The 27,812-nt window shown below is 38.6% G+C and overlaps 1 protein-coding gene across 1 annotated transcript; it reads right to left on the reverse strand.

Moving 5' to 3' along the window:
• Nucleotides 1-677: 677 nt before the first annotated feature.
• On the reverse strand, nucleotides 678-27,596 carry polr3a (polymerase (RNA) III (DNA directed) polypeptide A). The gene is made up of 31 exons (XM_042397663.1): nucleotides 27,386-27,596; nucleotides 26,693-26,828; nucleotides 25,252-25,389; nucleotides 24,520-24,691; nucleotides 24,263-24,417; nucleotides 23,222-23,461; nucleotides 22,102-22,264; nucleotides 21,710-21,846; nucleotides 21,509-21,612; nucleotides 21,277-21,418; nucleotides 20,343-20,483; nucleotides 20,132-20,201; nucleotides 19,707-19,834; nucleotides 19,491-19,629; nucleotides 18,940-19,104; nucleotides 18,573-18,745; nucleotides 17,093-17,204; nucleotides 15,078-15,196; nucleotides 14,251-14,388; nucleotides 13,450-13,620; nucleotides 10,552-10,665; nucleotides 7,921-8,007; nucleotides 7,733-7,815; nucleotides 6,982-7,152; nucleotides 6,455-6,548; nucleotides 6,178-6,270; nucleotides 4,979-5,143; nucleotides 3,460-3,624; nucleotides 2,040-2,171; nucleotides 1,460-1,592; nucleotides 678-1,369 (listed from the first exon to the last, which is right to left on the reverse strand). The coding sequence occupies exons 1-31, from the start codon at nucleotides 27,427-27,429 to the stop codon at nucleotides 1,221-1,223; spliced, it is 4,173 nt and encodes a 1,390-aa protein (XP_042253597.1). The 5' UTR covers nucleotides 27,430-27,596; the 3' UTR covers nucleotides 678-1,220.
• Between the last annotated feature and the right edge of the window lie 216 nt (nucleotides 27,597-27,812).

Below are 27,812 nucleotides of genomic sequence, written 5' to 3' on the forward strand. Positions count from 1 at the left end.
CTAGACATGGGAGATAAATGTTAATTTATCAGCCATTTTAGCCAGTAACCATCCTGGACCATCTGAAGTTCACACCATTTATGCCCATCAATCTACACACACTCTAGTGGCTCTGTGATGCTGCATGCTCACAATGACACTCCTAACATAGTTAGCAGGTGTACAGTAATGTTTACTGTGTTGATCATCTTAGTTTAGCATGTTAGCATGCAAACATTTGCCAATAAGCACAAAGTACATCTGAGACTGATGGGAGTGTCATTAGTTTTGTGGGCATTTAGTTAAGGGATCACCAAAACTAAACTGCAAATCATCCTGAGGGGGGCAGGAATTTGTTCCTGCCTTTCAAATGTGATGATTGGCCAACAGGGTGAGTTTTGTAGAGTACGACATTGTTTCCCCATTGCTGTCAGGATCATTTATTTTATTATATACATATTTATTACATTATTATATGAATAGCCTTCATACAGGGACTCCTGATGATCATATTCTTGTATGAAAACAAATCCTTTTAAGAAATGACAAACTGGATTTATATCCTCAAGTGGCTTTTGCAATGTGAATGAAAAACAGTCTTATGGTCTTGGCGAACGGAGGCTCCTTTGCTGAAGAACAAGCAATTCAAATTATAATGCAAAACAGTGTTTAGGGACCAAAGAAGAGAGCAAGTCAGCTTCGTGATTAAGAGGTAATCTTTCTTCAGTCTGATGTACACTTGTTTATATAACATAGACATGATATACATAGAAAACACTGCCAAAAACTTAGCATTCACACAGTGATCAGTGCCATTACACTGAAGGAACAGAAGATTATGTAATGTCTTAACAGAGGAAACACACTGCTTTACAAACAAGTAAAAAAGCTAGAAGAGCAGTAGATAATAAATGTTTAAAGCATATAAAGTTTTCTGTATCACCCTAATATGTTTAAACTGAAATAAGCAACTCTACCATCTGTTACATGCTGAGAAGTTAGTTAAATTAAACGCAGTGTTCTTTCACAGTCTGTGGCATCAGCACGAGGTGTCACGCCAAAAAAGGAGACACAATCCTATTTTCTGTTAGATCCCCCAAAAGGAAATTATCTGACACTTTGGCAGGCACTTCTGTATTTGCTGAAGATAATCTCAAAATATCTGTAGATAGGTGGCTCTGGAAAAAAAAACAAAAAAAAACTACTTCAAACACCCCCCCTCCCTGTTTATTTCCTCGATGCTATGTGATCAGAGGTATATGGAAGTCTGCGTTATCAAAGAGGAGAGGCCTTTTGACTGGAGAGGGATCCTTATCAGCCTTATGTAGGAGTTTAAACAGTCCTGTTCCGATATTCATTGGAATCCCCATAATGATGCACTCAGACACACCTGAAACAGGAGCACAGGAAAATGTTATGATCCACTTAAGTCATGAAGAGTAAAGTTCAATTTCATTACAGAGAGAGAGCATCCATTTACCACAGACTGAGTCCTTCTGTCCAAAGTACGCAGCATCGAAGAGGTGGTCAGCTGTTTTCTCGAAGGAGGCCAGCATGAGGACGCTCTCCTTCATTTTGGCTAAACCAAATCTGGTGATTCCAAGTATCTCCCCCTTTATGGACAGAATACAGTATATGTTAAAGCAATAAAGCAAAAAATACTTTTTTTTACTACAAAAACACAAACACTTTGAGGACATATACAGTGGATTCAAAAAGTATTCAGACCTCTTCACTTCTTGCACAGGTTATTGTTTTTTTTTATTTTAAATGGATAAAATTGCCATTTATGCCCATCAATCTACACTCAATAACCCATAATGACAAAGTGAAAACATGTTTTTATTTTTTTGCAAATTTATGAAAAATCAAATTGCAATAATTTCTAAAAAAATTTCACTTTGTCATTATGGGTTATAGAGTGTAGATTGATGTGCAAAAATGGCAGTTGTATCCATTTAAAATGAAATCTACAACACAATTAAGTGTGTAAAAAGTGAGGGAGCCTGAATACTTTCTGAATCCACTGTATGAATGTTTTTTTTTTTTACAAGTCATACCTTATAGGACATGAGATCTGCTAGAAGCATGACATGCCGCCGGTCAATGCTCATTCCATGGTTCACCATTGTATATTGAATCTCATTGATGATGGTCGATCTAGCAGCCTCAATACCCAAGGTCTTCTCAACCTGGAAAAACACAAAAAGGCTTGTGAGCATCAAGTACTGGTTGGATTAAGAGTCTCTGCAGATACAGAGAAAGACAGAAATGTCAATGAGCCCATACTGAAACAGTAAATAAATCACACAGAGATCAGAGAGAGTCAGACGCAACAGAAAGCTGCTCCTGAGAACACGTGGACAGTCCAGTGTTTATCATCATTTCTTACCAGATGATGACTGCTGGGAGCAATTTTGTTTACTGAAGAGCAGCTAGCCTCAAGCAGAGATGAGGCTAGCAGCTCAGACTTTAATTTGTAAAATCGGAGTGGAGTTCCCCTCTAAACAAACAGTAGCAAGTCAATTTAACTGAACTTAAACAAATTTAAAATGAAATTCAGTCAACAAGTTATACTAGGTTCCAGTTATGCTTATTTCTTCACTGGTAAAGCAGTTTCTGATCCCTCCACTGCCTAATCATTATAGCGTTTGCTTGAGATGTTAGTAGCAACATCCAGGATCACTGATCCTGGTTTTAATGACAAAGTACAGATGTGTTCAGATCAAAAATGAAGCAGTGATGTGTAAAAAAGAAAACACTTCTGTATCCCAAACAGACAGAAACTCACCATGAGGCTTTTTGCACCATTAAACTTACTTTAACCTTCACTTTGAGAGTTGTTTTGTTGTTTGAATTGTATTATTTGGCACATACATAGAGGTGCTTTGATTCACTACTTGCAACTGGACATTTAATTCACAGTGTCCATTTAGAAAAAAAACCCCAAAAACCAATTGCTATTAGAGTAGTGCTAAGAGTATTAGATGTGATTTTGGCCATTGTACTAGTGTAATTGGCACACTAAGCAATGATAAACTTGCTTTTTGACTTGCCAATCACATCTCTAAGACTTGAGACTTGACTTCGATTCGGTCCAAATGATTTAAAACTGCTCAGCTGACAATAGTTTCTCATCAGTTTAATGTGTGTAGAAACAAGCACAATACACCTGCATGACTGACGTGAACATGCGTGTCAATATGTACATTTATTCTTGATGAGAGTAGCCAGAAAGTAGGCTACTGCTTGAACTATTTCTCACACAAATTGCCTTGACCTGAATTCTTTTCCTTGGTTAAGATATCAGGCCGTGTAGAGCAGGTCAGCCTGCAGAAGAGAATCTGTCCAGGCTATCAATTCTGTCTTAAAATTCATGTGACAGATGTAGAGCAGATGCAGTGCCGAAAAATAAGGACGAATGCAGGGCTCTAAGCCAAGTTACAGTGCCACTGGCTTTAAATCACCCTTGACTCATACCTCGTAAGTATTGTTGGAAGTGGTCCTGCTTCCATTCACTCCATGCGTTGCCATGACAGCTCTCAGGTTGTCCCCCTCCACCAGGAGTTTGTACTTGCTCTTGCCACTCTGTTCGTCAATGTGAATGACAGCTCTGGCAACCTCAGGTATTCCTTGAACCACCACCTTCCAAGTGAGAGATGAGAAAAGAAACATGTCAATAGCTGAAAGAAGAAACTAACACAGGGCTCCAGTTTTACATTTTTGGAACCCTTCAAATTTAGGAACACCTCTTAAATCAACATAAAGCACAAGATATTCATAGTTTCCATCTTACTAGTGTTAATAATCAAGGCTTTAGGAAAAGACATTTTCCTCGGGCTGAAACGAACAATTATTTTCATTACCAATATTTCTCTTGATTAAACCATAAATTAAAAAAACAGAAGAGAGAAGTGGGAACCAACAAATGTCTGGTCCTACATTTTTCTTGAAATTATGTTTTTGTTTTCTTATTCATTCAGAACAGCTACAGAGGGATCTCTATTACTTATTCATATGTTCATACGTTTCCTTTCCTTCACATCTTGCTTTATATACTTTTTCCCAGATAAGTCTAGACTACAAAGCTTACCCCATGATGGGACCAAGCGGCACAGTATCGCTTAGTAAAATTTTGTTTATTTATTTTCCCTTACTCGCTGTGCTGTTGAAATATGTATATGGTGTAGCATATACAACGTCAGACAGAGAGCAAAAAAAAGAGGGTGGGTGTGGGTTATATTTTATAAGCTGACTTTTTCCAGAAGTCAGCAGCCTTGCACGTAAATTTCAAATATCTCATTAATTTGGTAAATCTTGTATGTACAAAACAAACTCAGGGCCAGATTTACTGAAGCTTTAGCACCTGTTTTTCAGGCACAGATGTGATGCATTCTGCCCCAAACACATGTGGTGCATTCATCAAGCAGACACACCAGGAGCTTGCTTCACAAAAGCAATTTGCGAGCACTTCTTACACACAGATTGCAAATGGTGCCAGTGCCCTAATTCACAAATGAAGAATCCCACAGTCCTCTATATTGCTCACACGTGAGTCGCAAGTATGATGTTTCTTTTGATCAAGTTAAATGTGTTAAATTCAATGCAAGAGGATATGATCTCACGCTGCAAGTTGCAGTTTGCATATTTGGTGAAACGGGCTCCAGGCTGGAGTCGCAGTTTGTGTGTCATTTGTGCAAGTGCCTGCAACGTGCACCTCTCTCCTCGTTATATAAGCATTTAAGGGAGGATTTAGCAAATAATAGAAGTGTAATACATATAAACAGAGAGTGATTATGTATTCCGCTGGATTTACTAACATCACGCAATTTGTGACATCTAAGTATGTGTTTTGCTGCATTTACCTCAGTATTTACATCCAGATCAACACCATCTCCGCCTCTAAATGCTCTGCTCTGAACTGCTGAGTTCTTAATAAATCAGGCCCTTAAGTGTTTTCACAGACAGTTTTTCACCAACTCACACACCAGATTCTCACCTTAGGAAGCTCTTCTTTTAACGACTGCAGAACGTAGTACATGGAGCTTTTGTTGTTCTCTCGCGGAGACACACACACCACAGCCTCACCGTGCACGGCGATGTCTCCCGGTTTCACTCGTAGTTTAGACATGCAGATGGAGTAACGCACCGTTTCTGCATTTACCTGAAAGACAAAAAAAAAGAAATCAGAGGCAAAGCTTCCATTGTTATTCTTACCCTGCTACACATAAGCACAACTCTAGAATTTAGATATAATTATAGTTAATAATTGTTGTTCATCTATCATTTTCTATCATTTTAACTGTGAGGGCATGCTGTAGCTGCTGCTGTTAAAGCAATGGTGCAAAACGGTCACATGTGACCCATTATGAAGAGGAACAAGGACTGCAGGGCAGAGGATGAAGGACAGGGATGCCTATTCATGGTACATTTGTAAACATGGCAAAAAAATTCCAATTAAAATGTATTTTTCCCCCCTGCTTCCATATATCCTCTACAGGAATGTTCTTTCTAACCATACATTAAAGCCAGACTATGTTGGTGAACAGGACAGCAGGATAATGTTACTTGGAATTTCCCCTCATCTCACTTCGAGATTCTCTCGAGTCAGTTGCTTTAAAGACATCACCATTAGGTGACCTGACTGTGAGTGAGCAGCATGGCACCATTACTGAGGAATCTGTACCTCACCAGCTCATTTATCTCATTTTACTTCTGTGATAAAGCCATTAAAATGTTTGTCTGTTTTATATTAAACACACGTAGAGATGAGTCAAAAACTGACTCAGTAATGTCAGTTATGCAACAATATTTATGTTAAGTTTGCTAACATTAGCCGCCATAAATTATTGGTCTTAACAGACCAAGTAAGGCTCTAGCAGCAAAACTCCTGAGTGCATTGTATTTAACAAGAGTGTGTTTTATTGCTTTATGATTTGAACTTTTAATTTGTAAGAGGAAGAACATGTTATTTCCTCTCTCAAAATGTACATGGTGTAATTTTAAAGGGTAATTTAGGGTTAATTATAACTCAGGTCTAACTTTTGTAGATTTGGGTGTCTTTCCTATTAGTAATAATAACATTGTACTCAAGTTAATTGCTGATATTTGGGTAAAAAGAAGTGTATTGAATTCAAAGCAGAATTACTATTGAGAGATTCATACATTGTGCCAGTAAAAATAAGAAAACTGTGGTACCTCCAGTCGCAGCAGCCTTATCCTTTCCAGTGACAATTTCACCAGGATAAAACAGTCATCTGGTAGAAAAACCTCTTCTATGTACTCGGAAATCTGTGGAGGACAACATGAGACCTTGCGTTTATCACAGCTCAGTACTTCAACTTGTTCATGTCTGACACAGTTCCTCTTTTGTAATTATTGGTGTTCTTCGACAAATGCTTATATCTAAAAGGCACTGATTTATTTATAAAGGGAAAAAAGACAGGTGTCTAAAGGTATGATGCAGCTTGAGTACCTCTCCCAGAAGAGTTTTCTCGATCCTCCCCTTCACCAGCCTGGCAAAGTCAGCGTCATCCTCCACATCCAAATGAGCGGTGATTATAGGGGTGCTGAGTGGTGAGTAGAGTACTTTATAGATTATTCAAACAAATTAGGGATGTATTAATTACTGTAATACAAAGACAATGTTTGCTAAATGCACTAATTCACTGTCTAAGCCATGGACTCAGGCAAGCATTATGCTTCAATGACAATGGCTTAAGGCCCTTTTGAGCTGCAAACCTCCCTAAAAAAAAAAAAGACAAAAGTGATATCTGGCGGCAAATGTCAAAGCTGACAATTGCTTCCATTCAACCAAGGTGGGAGTGAATCAGTGAATGAATCAGTTCTTGCAGCAATAATATCCAATGAATCCCCAGAGACATCAAGACAAAGCCTGTAGCCCCCTTTGAAGGATGAAACAGCCTCTTCTTTTTCTCCTCTGCTCATATGACAGACAAAAACATCTCTGTAATTATATATCACATCAGATCTTGACCTCACCTGATGTTCTTGGAGGCATTGATGATCTCTTTAATGCGAGGCACACCGAGAGTGATGTTCATGGATGCCACGCCGGCAAAGTGGAAAGTTTTCAGGGTCATCTGAGTACCAGGCTCTCCGATACTCTGGGCACACAGAGCCCCTACCGCAGAGCCCGGCTCCATCTGAGCTCTGTACGAATCAACGAATGATAAACAGTCTCTGAGCTGACTTGGCGGTCATCATACAAAAATTACCATCTTGTCAACAGCCAACAGTATAGATAAGCGTTCATGTGAGAACAAAACAAGTCAATCACTCAATATAAATCTCCTACACCTGACAGAATCAGCGAGAACAGTACAAAAGGACATAATGAGGGATCATTATTTTTGTTTTCTTGTTCTATGTTTATCAGTTTTACCTTAATTAAAAAACAAAACAAAAACCACAACAAAACAAAATGTAAAGAAATACAGAATATGGCATCTACTTAATGGGACTCTGGCACAAAATTAGCAGCTTATTTGTGTTTTCTTCCATTTTTCTCTTGACTTTCTATTACCAGAGGCACATTTTCAGCTACCTACAGTGCAAAACGATGTAGTTTACAATTAACTTCAATGATCAATGTCTAAATGCAGCAGGAAACACAACTTTTTGGGTGTGCGGAGACATAGAATCAATGTGAAATTAGGTTAAAACCCATCTGTTCCTTTTAAAAGCTACCATTTATGAGCCTCAGAACAAAACACAGCAGGGAGTCTTTTACCTCATGTATTTGTCTCTGCAGGTTTCAAGAAACTTCTCCAGCTGTTTGGGGGTTATGCGATCCAGCTGATAGAGAACTTTTGGCTGTAATACAAAGTAGAGAAACGAGGAATTAAGTTTTAATTAACATAGCCGAAGACATTAGCATTTCTGGGTTTAGCACATTAATCCAAGGTGTGTGTTGTTTACCTCGCTGGTGCCGTTGTCGTTGATACCATACTTGTCTCTGGTCTTCTTGATTCTCTCTGAGACGCTCTTAATAAATTTCTTTATCTCCTACAGTTGGTGAGAAAGAATTTAATTATTTCAAAGGTTGAGTTCAAAGGCACATTGACATCTTTCAGAACAAAAAGTGAAGTGTGATCAAACTGTTTGACACATGACACACTGTCATGCAGTTGTTAAGACATCACAGATAAGGTCTGGAGAATGCAACCAATCAGCAGAGCAGTCAGATGTCAGAGCGTGAATTTAAGCACAGTGACAAAGGCTGTTTTATTGTAATAGGACAACACTGTCTCAATTAATTGATCTTGATTAATAATCATTAATCGGTTCCACATCTCACTGGCACACCATTCTCAAAACCACAACCCAGCATGCTTGGTCACTATACCTCCAGGTACTTCTCTGAGCCTGTATCAGTTAACTCCTTCACAAAAAGGGGGAGAGGGTCACAGGTATTACTGCCAGCACAACAATTAACTGCATGTAACTGGCTTTCAGTTCATACAGTATTTTCAACAGTTTTTTTCTAAATTAAGCCTAATTATTTTTTAGAAACCCACTACACATCATGTCAAAACATACACTTAAAATCTTTCTTTCTACATGGAATGTGGAAGTGGTGCACCACGACCATTAGAGATGTAAAGATTTTCTCTCTGCACCATTAAGCAGACTGTTACTGCACCGTCAGCCCACAAATGGAAAATGCTGTTTTTGAAATAAATTAAAAAGTTTCTTGACACAGTGAAAAAAAAAAAAAAAACTTAATAGCATATGAGCTGACAGTTGCAGCACTATTAAAATACAACTAACTTTCAAAACCTTAACACAAGTTTTCATAGGGGTCACTGCGTGTCAAATCAGACAAGGTTGTTGCAGCATCGTCTCAGATTTTGTTCAAACCTTGTCTATATCATGAATGGGTCCCAAAACCAAGGCCTGTAAAAATATTTCTGTTAAAATCCTATGTTTTCATATTTTTTCAGCCCTTGATATTATTTCATTTTTATAGCCTCAAAAATGGGAAGCCAAAAAAAATTCATTCACATTCCACAGCAGAATGAATGTGCATTAAGGATAGTTGACATGCTTTAAAACAATCATGATATAAAATGTATATCCACAGCTTTATTATGTCTTAAATAAATAAAACCTTCATTTTAAATTTTAGTTCGCTTTTAAGTAGTCTGCTCAAAATCCTACAGTAAAACAACAGAAATGTGTAAAATGATAAAGAAATATGCAATACAATATTACTGACCAGCTCTGATGCACATAAATTGGTTATGCTGCCCTCTTGACCAGGTCTATCTTGAAAATTGGATTGGAAACAAGTCAACAAAAACTAAACAAAAACTCCTATTACGAGACTAAGCTTTAACCAGCATAGAGTACTTTCTTATTGTTTTTTCTGAGATAACCTTCAGAAGCACTTCAGACAACACAATGGTTTTTAACATTCATGATTGGGAACTCATCAGTGGTGTAGTCTTTTCTCAAGAACGCATCTGAAGTATGTTTTCAGAAGTACATCATTTATTGATGATGTAGCTCTGCTAGCAAAAAAAGTCTGATAATCTTCCTCCAAATACATGTTGCAGTCAGCAACTCATGAACATAAATGATAAATTTAACTTTGGCTTATTCGTTGGACTGTGACATTTCCTAGACTGACGCATTAGAGCATAAATGCTTACAGTATGTCACACATATATATACTGTATCTACCAAACTACAACAGTTGAGAGCATTTCACATCAAAACATTATTGATTGTCTCTGTTTTTTTAACCTTTATTTATTTACAGGATTTCTCTGAGAGCAATGCTCTCTCTTTCAGAAAAGCCCTGACCACATTCACACAGTTACACATTCATACCTGGAAGCTGCCCAGTATAACCACAGTCTGATCTGCTGGCCACTGAGCAGCTCCACTGGAGCAGTTGGGGTTAAGGGCCATACTCAGGGGCACCTCAGTGGTGGTAATGAGGGAAGGGCAAGAACTGCTTCTTCACTTTCCCCAACCAGATTTATCCTGCCAGTCCTGGGGACTGAACCAGCGACCCTTTGGTCACAAGCTCGCTTCTCTAACCTTTAGTCCACCACTGCCCCAATCTATCCATCCATCAAATTTCCAGGAGAACCCTGTTGAAGCAGTCACCACTTCTCTCTGTCGATGTATGTCGCATGTATGTCATTGTGAATCCGCACAAAAAACAGGGACAAATAGTACCATCCAGCTTCTAGAAAATATCACACAGAGATAATAAGACCTCTTCTTCCCTGAAGGCCCCTGGGGCTGTCTTTAGCTTAGCATCATCAGTAAATGACTTATTTACTTCCTTAATTCTGATACCTTCGGGGAAAATCGCAAGAGCCTGTGTCGGCCTGTGGAAAACCAAGTATATTGGTTGAGACATGAGAACTACAGATTTGATATTTAAATATGTAGCCATCTCAAAATCATGAAAACACCCTTCATAATTAAAAAAAAATAAAAATGAAGACCTTTTAAGACAAAAATCAAATTTAAGGCCTTTTAAGGCTTTTTAAGGATCCTATAATATACAGGATTGTACTTTGGTGAGGTTACCTCCAAGAAGCTGTCTCTGCAACACAAGAAGTCAGCTCTCTTCATGATGGCATCTGCAGTGAGGACCAGCTCGTTTTGACTGAGTGCAGGCTCGTCTGGACACGTGTAGACCGCCTGGGGGAGTGGAGAGAATAAAAAGCAGATAAATAGGAGGCAATGCGGCTGAAGCACTCACTCGCAGGTCAACAGTTCCCTCACACAAGGGTTAACAGCTTCCGATAGCTGATCCTAAATGCATGTGAAACTATCCCATCCTAAACACAGTACGAAAATTACCTATTTACAAGAACAGGAACATTAATCTCATTATATTCATTCTGATGTCCCTTCACTGGCTGGCACTTTTGTTAACATATACTATAAATCACTAAATTTGCCAGTACGACTACAAGTAATCAGACCTCTTGGCAGATGGATGGTAGTTGCCTTACTATCATTTGATAAAGATGGAGCAGAGACACACAAACACAAACAGACCAATACATGTATTGCTGTCCCAGTATGAGCACCTTAACTTACATTTGTGTATGAAATGTGCTGTATAAATTAAAAATTCCTTGCCAAACCAATAATTTTAAAAAAGCCAAGCACAGCTTACTCACTCTCAGATACATCGGTATCGAAGCTATTAAATGCCCTGGTAGACGAGATGAGACTGACTCTCTACTCCAGAAATTATACACTGGATACTCTCACACCAAGGGGTCTGAATGAGGACTTTAATATCAGACCATTCCTGTGATTATTTATTGTTGCCATGTTCTCTCCAGGTATGAATTCATTCCTGTGCTGTTTATTAATATCTGCATTATTTCATGTATGACATGGTTGTACCCTGTCCTATTTTTCATATTTGGGCAAACACCTAAGGGTTGAATATTATAGACTCCTATTTAACAATAAGGGACATCTTTTTAGAAGTCTAGCCATATTGAAAGTATGATGTCATGTGACTGGAGCTTATGATCTATTTAACTGTGTATATTTTGTTTAGTCTGAACTAGTGGATGTCTTAATACACTGCATCTAAGGGAGCTACAGTGTGCCGACCTTCATCTTTCTTTGCCAAACCTATAACAAATTGGCATTCAGCAGAGGGTTTTCCTGCGGAGCTCACCACCTCTGGGATCAATCTGCTCTTGTAAACATGCTTCTGTTATCAATAACCACAGTCACTCAGGGTTTCCAAGGTGTGATTGATGATACACAGTGATTATACACCGTCATGTTGCTTTTCTTTTTAAAATGTAAATAAAACCCATTTAGGTGTATCACCGCCCCATGTTCATCGAATAAAACAACTCTAATTTGTAAAATACTATGCATGTTATCAATACTTAGTCGGACGCTACAATTATTAACTGAAAGTGTCAGTGCAGAGAGTAGCACAGAGTAGTGGAGTGAGACATCTGTCCTCCGTCCTGCTCTCTGCTGAGGAAACCAAGCTCACTATAGTAAACACAGGTGGCATTTTACACCAATGACGGACTGCTTACAATAACAATAAAAAACACCTGGAGAATACAGTCAATCCTTTCTTGATTAGAGTTTTGAAAGCCTCAGTTTTTACAGTTGTGTTCCCATATACATTTCTGCCTTATTATTAATAAACATACATGAGGACGTTAATTCAAAAAAAAAAAAAAAAAAAATCAGCATCCTGTGTTTGTCAACTGATCATAATTGAAGGTACAGGTTTGTTTTACTGCTGTAAAAGAGAGAGAGGGAGAGGAAGAGAGAGAGAGGACAGAAGTCTCACTCTGCTAGCAGACACTTTCTGTTCCCAGAATTGTAGCGTCCGTCATCCGACTAAGCATTGATAACACGCTTACTATTGTACAAAGTTAACACACGGCAACACATTTTGTTCATGATCAACACCACACGCCTAACAGATATTTAGCTCCTGTGTTTCTACATGTAGAGTTTCTCTGCTAATGATCTGCCCCTCTGGCTGGCAGTTGGCTTCTCACAGTAGGACAATATTCTTACTGGTTTTTGTTCTCCCAGAGCTTTGGCATATATGAAGTGTCACACACATTTAAAAGGCTTCCCTTAGGCTACACTGAGCCTATGCAATTAGACAGAGAAACTTGGCTTTTTCCATGAATGTCCATTTTTTTTTTTTATACAGGGCTGATGACACATCCATCCTTTGTCCTCTTTAATGGACAGAAACGTTTGGAGGGGGTGAACTTTTTGGAACTGATTAGAGCCCAGGTAACACTAAGATGATACTGTGAATCACAACATTTACTGTTTACATACACAGTGCATTCATCTGTATACTTGGCTAAAAACATATTATCACCTCATTGAGGAAAAGCAGATTGCCATGGATGAGAGTTAAACATCCATTTGAACAATAGGTTCATGTTTTTTTCCTAGTAATTCTTGCTCATCTTCCAGCCTAACCAACAACTGGGCAGATGGATTTTTTTAAAGCTTTATTCATCCAGTCTTGTTTGGCTGAACCTGCATTAATGAAGTGGAACAAACAAAATCAATCTGGGAAATGAATCAATGACTTTCTGGTTACCTCTCCGGATTTGTTTTTCTTTTATTCAAAAGACAAAACATTAACATACCGAATGCTAAGTAGTGTGCAGTACAAATTGTCCATGAAAGTTGAGATAGTGACGTAAGAGACCAAACATAAACATACATACATGAATGACAATTACTATGGTTGGATATGAGTGTAGTAACAAGAGGGCTTATGTAAAGCTTATATGAGAGCAGAGTTGAGATAAATAAACTATTCTTCTGGTAGTACGTGTATTGATGTATTTGTGTTCATGTGTAAAGGGGTGAAGGGAAAAAAAAAAACAATAAAAGGGAAAAAAACAATGGGAGGCCAAACAAGTCCATAAACTGTCCGCTCCCGATTTAACTCACCCGGATGTTGTCTAGGACTCTCTTAAACTCCAGCGGCTCATCCTTTCCCTCCATCGCAGCAGGGTCCAAACCATCACCACCATAAATGAACTGAATGATGTCGCCAGTGGAGCTTCGTACTGTCAGGTCGTACTGGGAGCACAAATCCTCCAGGGACTTTACCAGACGCCTCTGTCCAAACACGCGTAGGAACACAAATGATATCATGGGTGACATACAGGTATATAACAGGATATTCAGTGTCTATGTTTATCTGAAATCTGACCTCCAACCATTTTAAACAAATGTTCCAGTATTCCAACTTGCATATATTTTATTTGCATACATCCTCATGTAGAGCTAAAATGATTATGAATTGACAAAAATTTTGATAATTAATTTCTCATTTAAGTAATTTATCGAGCAAAAATGCCTAAAGCCTAATTCACTGGTTTCAGCATCTCAAATGTGAGGATTTGTTGCTTTCATGTTTTATACTATTTTACACTAAATTGAAATTGGATTTTGTTTGTCAGACAAAAGAAGTAATTTGAATCAACTTTGGGCTCTGGGAACTTGTGATGGTCACTTTCCACCATTTGTCATTATTTCATTATTTTATACATGAACCAATTAATGGAATAATTGAAAAAGTAAATGCCAGAATAATTCATAATGAAAGTGATCATTAATTGCAGCTTATCTCATTTTATTTGACAAGGACACTTTTTGGTATTAGCAAATTCCATTCAGATAAGCACACACTTTCATTCAGCCATGTGATATCAGCTTTGCAACAGGTGTGAACCGTAGGGGCATTACCTGCATGTATCCAGTCTCTGCGGTTTTCACAGCAGTGTCCACCAGACCCTCTCGACCAGCCATGGTGTGAAAGAAGAACTCTGTGGGCGTCAGGCCAGAATAGAAGCTGTCGGCCACAAAGCCTTTAGCAGCAGGCAGCTGTAGAAAAATCATTGTTGAGCCATTAAGAAGGTTTCGTACGCTAGAAATGTGTGTGTGCAGAAAACAATGATTTTATCCAGTTTCAATGTTATAACCCCATTTCATTTGTTATTCTCCAATATATGATCTTTGAAGAATCAGAAATATGAACAGACTCAAAACAGTCTTGTCCTTGTATATCATGTGTAGACCACAGCATGTAAATTTCATCAACAGCGTTCAATGAAAACTCAAGATTTTGATAACTTGACATTGACCAAATTTAAAGTCTGTCGGGTTCAATCTCTAGCAGGAGTTTGTTAGAACAACACCTGCAAATGGCAAAATCTGCACAAGAATCACAAATTAAATTCAAAATCCTGTTGGATTTAGGGCTCCAAGAGGATTGATACATGTCCCTACCAAATTTTGTTCATGTACGTCAATTTTGATGGAGGGGCTTCAAATTTGAAATTTTTTACAACTTCTGACATAAGTTCAAAGTTTCATACGTTTTTGAGCATGTTTAGCCCCTAAAAAATGCATTTCTTTTGGAAGAATAATAATAGAGAATAATAATTCCTTCAATTACAAGAGGGCCTTCACACCACTCAGTGCTCGGGCTCTAATAATAATAATTCCTTCAGATACAATTGAGCCTTTGCACCATTCGGTGCTCAGGCCCTAATAAATAAACTGCATCTTACTTTTGAGTGCTTGTCAAAGTGAGGCAAGGAGCGATTTTCAAAACCATCGGGTACTCGAGAGCCACTTATGGCCTGCTGGCCCACACAGGCAATCATCTGAGAGATATTAATGAAGGATCCTGTTTGTATACAGAGGAGACAAATGAAAAAGTGAGAGAAGGTGCATAAACAAAAAAATGAATAATTATGAAAATACAAGAAACAGTATGTACAAAGATCCCTGCAAAAGTGCTGGGATGATCAGTCGATAAAGAAAGCTGAACCTTCACTATTTTCACTTCCTCTCAAGTAAAGAATTTTATATTTCCTACAATTCTTTCCCTTTTTTTTTCTTTAAAGATTTTTAAGCCTGTATTGACAGTGATAGTAGAGTCAGACAGGAAACAGGGGAGAGAGAGAGGGAAATGACAAGCAACAAAGGTCCACCGTTGCGATTATATGTTATGTGTCTTAACCACCTGGCTACCAGGATGACATAAACTGAACATTTTTATGTTTTGGACTATTCGGACAAAACAAGTCATTTGAATAAGTAACCTTGGGCTCTGGGAAGTTGTGATGGACATATTTCACTGTGTCCTGACACTTTATAGACTTAATTGAAAAACTAATCAACTGATTAATCAAGAATGGAAATAAATATTTGCAGCTGAAGATTTTTTTTAGAGTGAAAACTAAAAATAAAGAGCCCTACTTCATAGTATAAGACGGTCATGTGACAGCTTCAAAGATAACGATGATATATTATCAAGGGCTGACATTTAGGTTAATGTTATATACGCCATTGAGTTGCACGGTTTGTCAAAGTTAATTGAAACCACTAGCTATTTAATGTGTTATTCCATTGTGTTTTTTGTCGTTTTGTGGAGAGCTGAACACTCATCTAAACAACTAAATCATTACGATGACTCTGGCCACTGAAGTTGAAACTTATCATTGGTTGCCTTTTATTTAGGAAGAGAAGTCTTTTTGTCCTGGCAGCTGCTGATGACCCTTTCTTAATACCTTGTTAACTATTGTTCTATCTGTAAAAGGAGTCCTGACTGACTGTCTGAGGCAACGATGAATTGCTGTTCTCTTTAAAACATTTGTTTTGGTGTCTCACAATGAATGTTCCCCGTTGTGAGACACCACACTCATGTTGTCAGGGAGCAGGGGTTACAAGTTAAGTATTTATAATTTGTGTTATCTTTCGCACGCTCAGCCAAACTGACACCGATCTCTTAGACTCTCTCCTATCCAAAGATTTCTGTATATATTTTTAACCACACTTTTTTGGGAGAAATTTTGTTCTTTCACTATCAAAGTATTTAAGCTGAAGGTGCTTGTAGGCCTGACAAAGTTTGACTGCCCTAATGTTATCTGATTGTGTAGTCAGGCTTATGTCCTTACATCCTTTCTGTTTCTTATCTCACACCCTTTTTTTCTCTAAAGCTCTTGATTAATCACTTGTTTGTTTATATCACAAGACTACAAAGTGCTAGAAAAATCCAGACACTTCCTAGCATGTGAATATCGGTAGACTGCAGTGAGGGCCATACTATTAGGTCTATTTTCACTCATGGAGGACTCTTCATATTACTATTTTTTCTAAGCAGCATCCACAGAGCTACATCTTTCATTACCGCACAGGTCTTTGTATTGAACCACAGACCACAGTCAAAGGTGGGGCCTGTTCCAGAGATTTTAATAGAGGTCATACACCCAATGTCCCTTTGACTATTTCTCCAAATAAATCTATTTTGAATACCAGCGTGCACTTACTTAAGTGGCTGAGGTGACAACCTCCTACTTCTGTTTGGAGGTTGCTTTCAGAGTTACAAAGTCTTAAGGATAAAAGGAAAATCCTAAAATGATAGTTTCGACTACTGCCTCCAAAACTAAATGATACATCTCAAGGTGTTTATCCTGACATAATAACTTTGCATCATTCACAGCAATATCTTATATTCAAGAATATATGGAACCAAATTACAAATTCATTATTAGTCAAGTTTCCTGTCCAGCTCGCTTACCTTTGGAGCCACAAAGAGCCATGATCAGTGGGCTGTTGCTCTTGTCGAGCTCCCTGAGGCAGGCGCTGCCAGCTCGGTCTCTGATGACTGACAATTCTCTCAAGATGAGAGCCTATTGACAAACACACACAAAATTAAACCTTGCATGCTGACACACAAACGTAGTTTGCAAAGGTCAAACCACACACGCAAAAACTGTGATCTTCTACAAGTGTTTTGAAACAGCTTTGCTTATCCTTCTACAAGTCATTCAATCCACACCCTTCTGCAATCCCTCTGAAACCTTTTTCTTTTCTTATGCACATAGTACAATGTCATTGCCAACCATTCATATAACACTACCTTGGGCTAAAAAAGGATGGAAAACACTGAACAAAAAACAGGATATTAACCATGTACTTTTCACTTTTCACCGACTGTGAAAACACCAATGTTTGAATTGATGATGGTTGTCAATCACTCCCTCTGATGGATGACAGTAGTGAATATGAATGTAGATGTTCTGAAATTGGTTATGACATAAGCTTTGGGAGAATTTACATAGCACTTTTGTCTGACTTCAAAAGTGCTGTGTAGTTATTCAGCCCTCGCCTGAACTGCAGTATGTGAAGAATTTTCCCGTTAATGATAATAAATCAATAAACTTTCAATCCATCATTTCTTGGATTGTGATCAGATAAAATTGTATTTAATTAACATTTGAAACATATGAAGATGTAAGGTTAAAATTCTCTTCTTTGTGACCAGGACACATAACTATGCAGTGATTCTCATCATAAACGAGAACATGAGGATTTTATTTTAAAGCAGCTGATGACGGTGCAGCCCAGTAAGGGTGATTTTGGTGATTAACAGGTGAAAATACATCTAAGGGTCTATCAAAATTGAGTTTTTTTACTCTGCATTGAATATTTGTTTGCAAAATCCACCTGTCCGTCCTCTCTGGTGAACAAAATATGTAACAGTCATAGTTAAACATGTCTTTTGCATTTCTTTACTGCAATTTTTTGTTACTTATCAGCTGATATAAACGTCGATGGCAATCTATCTGCACTAAGCCAATGTCAACCTGGCCGATTTATCAGTCAGGCTCTACTCAAGATCAAGGCAGCTGGTCTTTGGTAGTATTTCTATATCAGCCAATCTGTTCTTTTAACATCACAGCTCTGCTCAGCTACTGCTGAAAGGAAATTAAGCTCACCGACTAATTGATTTCCATTCATTTTCAAGATCTTTTACCAGTTCTTTAGCCTCTTCTAAATTTGCAGTTGATGTCAGAGTCAGTCACACCACCAATGAGTCACCACTGGTGTGAATTTTCAGTACTTGTCGTAGGAAGGTGTCAGTTTAAAATAGAGATTAAATGAAAAAGCTTATGCCTGGTGTGGTGTGCACGTGGCTAACTAAATGAGGATCCAGGTGACACACGTAAATTCTCATATATGTTCATGTTTTTCATGTGTGAATATATCACGCCCACCTCCAGGGTCTCCTCTGCCGTGCAGCCGGGCTGCTGCTGCAGTTTGCCAGTCTTCAGAGCTTCAATGTATTCATCACACTTCTGGTAACCGTCATCCAGCAGGTCCTGTTTGGCCTTCAGCAGACCTTGGCCAGGTGTCACGTCTCCAATGCCAATGGAAAAGCCCCGATTGGCTGAAAGTTTAGGGTAAAAAAAAAATTAAATAGAATTGTTTACTGCTGACTAAGGATTTAAAATGACCTAATGTGTACTAAAATACTAGTGTCAGAATTTTCTGGGCACATTTCTGTTGAGACTGACAGATATCTAAATCTTGAGGGCATTGTAAGACACTCAATATGTTGTTAAAGCCCTGGAGATCACCTACAAAGATACACCGGAGCGAGTCTTGCGAGGCGGGACATGGCGTTGGCAGCCTCCAGCTGTCCCCAGTCTCTCAGCAAGATGTAGAAGATGTTGTTCTTGGACCCAGATCCCAAGGTGCCCTTGTCCATGCTTCCACACATCAGCTCACTGTTGTGAATCACCACGACTGGGAACGTGACAGGAAAATGTGAGAAGAAATGACGCCATCAGGTCCCAGAATAGAAACACAACAAAGGTGAATGACACACGGCTTTGATTAAAATAATCACTGTCCAAGTTGATGATTCAAAACCAAGTGTAATAAAAAAAACACCTTAAAATGTGTCATTTACCTTTTTAAAACTTCTGACTATGAAAGGCATAAAAAGGTTTTTTTCCCCCTCTATATTTTTCTGCTGCTGTACTCTAGTCTTTCTTGCATAAGATATCTCCACAACGAGATTACCTGATTAAATTAAGGTTGTAATAACATTAAACTTTATGACTCAATCGAATAAAATCTTTTCATTTTGCATGTATACTGCAGTAGACATTTATACAAAAGAAACTCACATGAGTCATTGTGACAGAGATCCTCTCCCTTGCCACAGTACTGTTTGCCCTTGGTCCGCAGGTTTGCCTTGACTGGACATTCCTTACTTGGCTTCAGAATGACGCTGAATATCTGTTTGCCCGTCCACAGAGCCATGGGCTGATGGATAAACAGCAAAATATTAGTGGCAGGACACAAACACAGAGGTAAGTATCAAGCTCACCACAATGAAGTACCTTCATTATAGCCGGGCGGGGGAGAGAGATCCTGATTTTTTCATCTTTGCCCACAAGGATTGACGCCACTATCTGACAGGCCTTTGCTCTGTCAAAGAAGGTGTCCTTCAGGGTCAAGAGGTAGGCCGCTAGAAGGTAGAAATATGCTATAAAGTTAATGGAAATGAAATATATTGGCTATTTCAAATATAGGTGAAGTGCGCCCCCATCAGGTGGAAAATGAATGAATTCATGAACATTTTATTGTACCATCACTGAGCTCTCCTCCACATTATACATCATATATGCTTTTCAAGGAATATGCATGTGCTGGAAATTACAATTTTCCCTTTTATCAATGATAAACTGTAACTCAAAGCACAAGGGGCCTAACATCATACAAAAACAGAGCACTACAATTGGCTGTCACACACCACCGCACTGACCTGTCAGAAAGTCCTGAATAGCAGCAATCAGAGGCTCGCCATTTCTTGGAGTGACAAGGTTAGCTTTTGTCTGGAAGAAAAGATAATGATTTGTGTCAATCTGTTGTCAATTTCTTATAAACAACTTATTTCCCGCAGACAGCTTTTCATTGCTGAATGCCTGAAGGTGTGTGTACGCTGTATGGACCCTTTGTGCTGTGATGATACATACACCCATCAGGACCAGGGCTTCAGCTTTGGCTTCTTCAGTCTGAGGTAAATGGAGATTCATTTCATCACCGTCAAAGTCGGCGTTGTAGGGGGTGCACACACACTCGTTGAACCGAAATGTCCTGTGAGGTTTGACTCTGGCCTGTGAAAAATCAATGTCATACATTAAGAAGCGACTAGATGTCCAACATGAATAACAATAAATCAACTTGTTCCAGTGCTTTCACAGTTTATTCAAACCCTGTAACATTAACTCATTTAGTTTGGTTTATAGGTACAGATGAAAGCAGTTTGATGCACAGAAAATAACTTTAATTATCTATTTTGTTCAAATCTGTCACAGATCTCCGTACGGTACCTGTGCCTGTTTTGAGTTAAACAGATATTTATTCTTGTTCAGTGGGTAATTCAAATTATCATGGGAGCATAAAAGAGCATACCAATTTTACTTTTGCTTTGATTTCTTCAGTTTTTCAGCCCTATTAGAAACCTCTTTACATCTTTCCTGTTCAACAAAGCAGTGATTTTTGTACTCTGCACTGAGCCTGAAAATTGCTTTTGCAAGCAAACTGTGGAGGATTCATTACAAGTAATAATGAGATGTGAAACAATTTAAGAAAACATGCAAAACCAAAACTATTTTGGCATAACAACATATTGTTAACATCCTAGATTATCAAAATTCATATGCATTTGTTGTTCCTGTGTTGGTATGCACACCAGAAAAAGAAAGCTATGGCAAATAATAAAGACATTTTTGTGGTGCATAAAATTACAATCTTTAACATTGTAGGGTGAGAAGTTACCAAAATATTGTCAAAACCATATGTCCTTTGCTTATAAGCATGTCTTTTTGAAAGAAATGACAGATTTCAAGTTTCTACTAAGGTTTGTATAGGTGTTAAAAAAACTGTCAAAAAAAAAAAACAACTTACAATGTGGGCCATGATACTGAGTTTGTGCAGAGAGGGTTGTCGATTGAATAGGACAATATCGCCGTCTATCAGGTGCCTCTCTACCACATCACCAAACCTCAGCTCCTGAGCAATCTTCTCACGGTTTCCATATTTTAAAAACCTGACAGAGAGAGAGGATTCATTTTTAGGTGGTGAACCACATTACATAAGCACTTGTTTTAATTTTCGTTTGAGAAGCAACGAGCATCACCTTTTCATCTGTGTGTGACGATTCTGGATAAAGTTGGCACCAGGATGAACGTCAGGACCGTTGCGCACAAGTTTCCTCATTAGCTCGAGATTGGCTTTGTTAACCTGGAACATGGTACCAAATTGAGATGGTGTAACTTCAGTACTGGCATGGAAATGGTTGTGTAAAGTGTATTTGTTGTAGCCACTGAACGGTGCTTACCCTCTCTGGGTAAGTCAGGATTTTGGCTACGTGCACGGGGACAGCAACCTCGTCGATCCTCAAGTTTGGGTCAGGAGAGATGACAGTTCTGCCTGAGAAGTCCACTCTTTTCCCTGAGAGGTTTCCTCTGAATCGACCTGAGTTATCACAGTAGATTAATCAGTCTACCTCTGTCTTTGACAGATAAATCAATTGATGTCACAGCTCACACAGGCCGGTAACATTCTAATACAGTGTATGAGTGAGTAAGTATGAAATTAGTATCTAAATCTAAACTACCTGTTGTCATTTAATTGTTTACTGTGTCAAAATGACTGAAATATAAATAAAAACAAAACAAAAATTTGAATATTGACAAAATTAGACATCCCAGGTTTAAATATACACTATACCTTGCTTCCCCTTGAGTCTCTGCACAAAGCCTCTTGTCCATTTCTTAGGTGCCATGTTGAGGGGGATGCCAGAGAGCTCGCTGTTGATGTAAAGGGCACACTGTAGCTGGAGGAAGTCCCAGTCCTCCATGATCATCTGGGTCTTAGCCCCTGTCATACGATGCTGGATGGCAAAAGAGTTTGTTACTGTAGGCTGTCTTCATGAAATATCTGATGACTGCATTCAAGAAATGTCATAGTTGTTACTCTATGTTTAAGAGTAGGCTTAAAACTTTCCTTTTGATAAGGCTTATAGTTAGGGCTGACTCAGGCTTGCCTTGGACCATCCCCTAGTTATGCTGCTATAGGCCTAGACTGCCAGGGAACTTCCCATGATGCACTGAGCTTCTCTCCTCCTCTCCCTCTCTATCTGTATGCATTCATGTCACATTAATGCATGTTACTAACTCAGCATCTTCTCTCTCCAGCATTTTTGTGATCATTCATCTCTCCTCCTGTTGCTTTCTTCCCTTTCCTTGCCACTGTCACCAAGTGCTTGCTCATGGAGTAACTTTGGGTCTCTAGAGTACGGTCTAGACCTGCTCTATATGAAAAGTGCCCTGAGATAACTTCTGTTGTGATTTGGTGCTATATAAATAAAATTGACTTGACTTATTCTTTAAGCTGATGATTAACTTTAAAATAATCAACAATTGTCTAATAATAAGTCAGTGTAGTGTTTGAGTGCCACTTCAGAGACTGAAATGAGCCAGTTTGAAGGTGAAGGGGAGAGATTTCATCATTTTTAAGATGATAGAGGATCCAGATTTGGCCCTCTAACTGTATTGTTAAGAAGCTGTACGCTCAGAAAATGTGATTTATTCTATCTGGAGGCTGCTGGAATCTGAAATAATGTTATTTTCCATTGCTTAAGGTTCATCATATGAATTGCTTATGGACAGATGGCTCACCACAGATCATTATTTCATTAGCTCCACCTTTTAATCAAATGCTGTGAACAAAACATTTGTGCTGCTAAAAAACACTGAAGTTTACTGTCCTCAAACTAGAAGCACAAGTCTGATTAGGTCCTGCAGATACCCAGCTACTTCATACTGGATAGAAGATGATAAATACCAACCTTTTTGATGACATCGTTGAGGAAGATGATCTCTGTGAGCTTCATGGTGAGGTCATCCTCATTGGTGCCTGACTTCAGGTCGCTGACCACAGAGGGTCGTATGCAGACAGGAGGCACCAGGAGGCGGGTGAGGATGAGGTCTGCAGGTTTCCCTGCTTCAGGGTTCATCAGCAGCAGGGGAATGTCTTCTTGGGGAATCCTCTTGAAGAGGTTCAGCGCCACCAAAGGGTTCAGGTTTTCCTAGAGAGGAATTGATAATGAACTGTGAGGCAAAATATACCAGGGCCTTCGCCTAGGGCTGTGAAACTGTACAATACTTATTTTCATACTTTAGTTTCAAGACTAACATCATGTTTTTCTACAATTTGGTAATCAAAAGTATTTCAATACCCAGCCAAGCTTTTTATACTAGGAAGTTCGTCACTGGCCATACCACATGACATGTGACCATGACAACATCAAAGGTAAATACACAACATTCAGCCCCACTTGCTGTTGCATTAGAGCACCAGCATCTCAGACCAAAACAAATTCATGCGTCATTTACTCAAAAAAGTTGTAAAAAAATAAATAAATAAAATAAAGCAGCAGCTGAACACACAGCTCAACACACCAAGCTCATGAAACTCAGATCAAATTGTCAAATTAGGCAGAGCTGATCAAATACGAATCAAGATTCTGTTACTGCTTTGCCTATTTCTCACCTCAAATGTTTTCAGAAACATATTTCAGTGTACTATCTAGCTGCAGTATGAGAAAGCATGTGACCCGGCCGCCATGTTGAAGATGGACACGGGGAGGACAGGGAGGGACCCCCATGCACTAACATGCACATGCGCCAAGACAGGCTTCCAAAACAAAGAACAGAGAAGCTCAGATTACAAGACACTCGGAGGGAGTGTGACTTCATTCTCTGCTCAGGACGCCTTTACTCCACTATATCTTTACATAGCAAATAGTTGTTTGCTAACATCTAGTGGGGCTAAATGTCATATATTGCTCCTTTAAATAACACCATGTGAAAGAGTGTACAAAGTTCACCTGCGCCCGTGTCAGCAGAGGCTCCACCACTTTGTTGTGCTCGACGGCAGTATCAAAGGACTGCAGGAACTCTGACACAAAAGGATCCACCACCTTCTTAGTGGTTTTATACTTCTCATGGATAATCTTAAGCAGGCCACACTTTTTCACTGGTCCTGAAGATGAAGAGACAAATGAGTCAAATCAGGTTTTTCCCAAATATCACAGAGCACAGTGTCAAAAAGCAAATATCAGAATTGCAAATGTCTCTTTTTCACCATTAAAAGCTGAACAATTCAGACAGATTGTCCTTTTGCGGCATTTATCAGAGATCTTCTTCTTCAATCCACGCTTCTGGAGATAGGCCAGGTTGGGTCGTTTCAAGAAATCCATGAACTGCAGTTTCTCCTCTTTTGTCAGCATTATGCTCGAACATGTCTTGCAAATCATCTGGAGACAGGACAAAAGTACCACATTAGAATGAGGGAAAATAATCAATGTCTTGCACCAATACCGAAATTGTTTAAGGTGAAATTATGGAGCATCACTTTGTGATATTAATGTTATATATAAATATATATAAAAACAAATATAACTATGATATACAAAAACTGTGTCAAATTATGAAAAAAATCTTAATTACTTGATTTACACACTTATTCACCATAATTCCACCAGTTCAAATTTTGATACTCTAGTGACACCTTAAGAAATTAATTGATTTTTGCTTGCTGTAGTCCAGATGGAGGTATCTTGTTCAAATGAAGCAGTATTATTGCCTCTTCTAACACAGAGTGTAGCATGAGCATTATAACTAAAGGTAAATTTCCCTACAGATAATGCTGATCATATGCTAAAGTAAACCACCAGGTGTGAGTCTCTAAATGATGACTGTTTTAAAATATATACCATCTAATTTTTTAATGATGTATCCTTTAAATATCATGTGTTGCTGTAGGATCTGTTATTTCATATGCACTGTTAATAATAACATTAGACTGTGAACTTGCCTGCAAGATTCCTATGATGGCTTTGAAATAGCCGACATGAAAACATGGCAGCTCCAGATCCAGGTAGCCGTAATGTCCTAAACAATCAGCGAGATTCTTCCCACATGTCAAACACGGTCTGTCTTTCTCACTGGTTCCCTGCAAGAAACATGAGATCAGGGGAATGAATTGCATATGGCTACATACAGTGTTGGTATATGAAATGGGTACATCGGTACATTGATTAAAGCAAGAAAAGATTTGTGAGCCTGAAAGGTTGTCCAGGAGGAAATGTATACAATGGATTGAATTAAGTATTATATGAATTTAAAACTGCTCTATGCCTGAAATCAGGCATGGTGCCTGAGAACTTTAAGCCCTGCATACTGTACATAGGTAACATTATAGTAGTCCCACAGATGTAATCTATCCCTACAGAGCTATGTCCACACGAGTTGTAATTTTGTTGATGTCTTCCATGTCATATAAACTAAATCAGTTGTATATACAGATTCTGTATGGAAAGATTTAAACCTTCGATTTAAAACTTAAATATATTCCCCCAAAAAGCAAAAGTAAAAGACTGTGCAGCTATCTCACTGTTCCTACTTATATGGACTCCAATCCAATTAGATTGTTTGGTAGCCCAACTAACACAAATAAAAGTTAAAGCTCTTTGTCATAGATCTGCAAGTGCCATCTTCTTTTATGGCAGTCAGCAGAAATCAAGTTGAGAGGTCCTTCTAAACATATCTGAAAAAGTCTTTACACACATAACAAGAACTTTTCCTATATCTGAGGCCTGACATATACAGCAACATAAAGACATGTATTCCATGCTCTTTGGAATGATAAAATAACATTGTTAGGCTGTTGTTTGCCAGTTTTGTGAGTGTGTGAGTGTGAGTGAGTGTTGTTATTATTGTGAGTGATGTTGTAACTACAATACACTCAAGATTCAACAGGTTTTATTGTCACTTGTACAGCAACACAGCAGATGGCAACATCGAAGACAGTGAAATGGAACTCTAGCTCCAATTAAACTATATTATAAAATGAGAGAGAAATATAATAAAAAGGAGAGAGAAATATACAAATATACATTATATTGCACATTGGTGTGCAAGTGCAGTATTGCACATAAGTGGTAAATAGATAAATAAGTACATTGAACATAAGTGATGGGTGTTAAATACTTCTGATAAAATGTGTTAAAATGTGTAGTGGGGAAGAGAGTGTGTGTGTTTGGTGGGGGATGAATAAGTATGCAGGAGAGGAAGAGAGTGTGTGCGTGTGCAACAGCAAGTAAATTACATGCGCTATACTATATACTGCATACTGCGTATTGTGCCAAGTGATTTTTTGAAATAAACATAAAAGCAAAAAGAAGAAACATCAACATAAAGAAGCTGTAGTCATTGGGATGTACTGTATAAAAATCATGAATGAGTTTATGGCGTACCATACGGTGGTCCAACACTCCATAGGCCAGTGGAGTGTGATTCATGTCCTGGCTGTACAGGTTCTTACTGACCACCTGGATGTGGGCCTGCTGACGCATCTGCTCAGCAGATTTCATCCCAAAGCAGATGTGGCTTCTGTAGACAAAGATGAACAGTTAAGCAAAGACGTTCACAGGGTTAATATCTCAAAGTGATAACAACAGACCAATATCTACTTTCTTATGTCTGCAGGACTTCTCACTGGTCAGGGAAACCAAACCAACTGCTTAGGGTTTACACATGTGTTTTCGTGCCACATTTATCCACAAACTTGCAACGTGATAACCTATACTGAGGAGTAGGAATTAATAAAAGTGGACACTAAATGCGTTGATCGATGTTCGTGAAGTTAAGTTAATATGGCGATAAAACAAACAATATTAGGTAGACTATTACATTTTAACTGTGTTTGAAACAAATGTCTCTTCACTAACATCAACTTTCAAGTTAACCTTGATACCACTGAATTGTTAGCTACAACTTAACAGTTTGGTAGGGCAACGGTGTCTTCCAGTGCAGTATAATATGCACGTACTAACGCTAGACAATTTGTCAATATTTGCCACATTGCAAACTGATATGACACTGGCTAACCGAAGAGCTAACTACTGCTAGCTAGCAGCACTTCCCAGTCTTGTTATAACGTTACTCACATTTTTCTGGCCACATCTGTCTCTCTGAACTGCTCCTTCACCATTTTGGTAGCGGTACCTCAACAAACAACACCACTAATGTATTTGTTATTTTGTCCTCATTCCAGCAGACTAACGTTAGGCTTTGCGTGTATCCAGCACGCTGTCATTTCGCTTTCCCATGTTGATAGCGTGTGCGCGTGTGAGCCACAGTGATGCTGCCTTCAGGGTACATCCGTAATCTAGCGGCTTTACTCATAAGTCACAAAGTTGACAAAATGGGACTTTTAGCGAGGATCACTGTAACTTTGTGGTGTCTCGCCCGAGGAAGTTTTCCACTTTGGCTAGTATAATATGTACTAAATAACATATGCACATTTCTGCACTTAAAGCTGTGATGAAAACTACATATATATATATACTAACTTGATATTAAAGCACCAAGGAG

The sequence above is a fragment of the Thunnus maccoyii genome, chromosome 20 (genome assembly GCF_910596095.1).
Source record: "Thunnus maccoyii chromosome 20, fThuMac1.1, whole genome shotgun sequence".
In the NCBI taxonomy this organism is placed as follows: Eukaryota; Metazoa; Chordata; class Actinopteri; order Scombriformes; family Scombridae; genus Thunnus; species Thunnus maccoyii.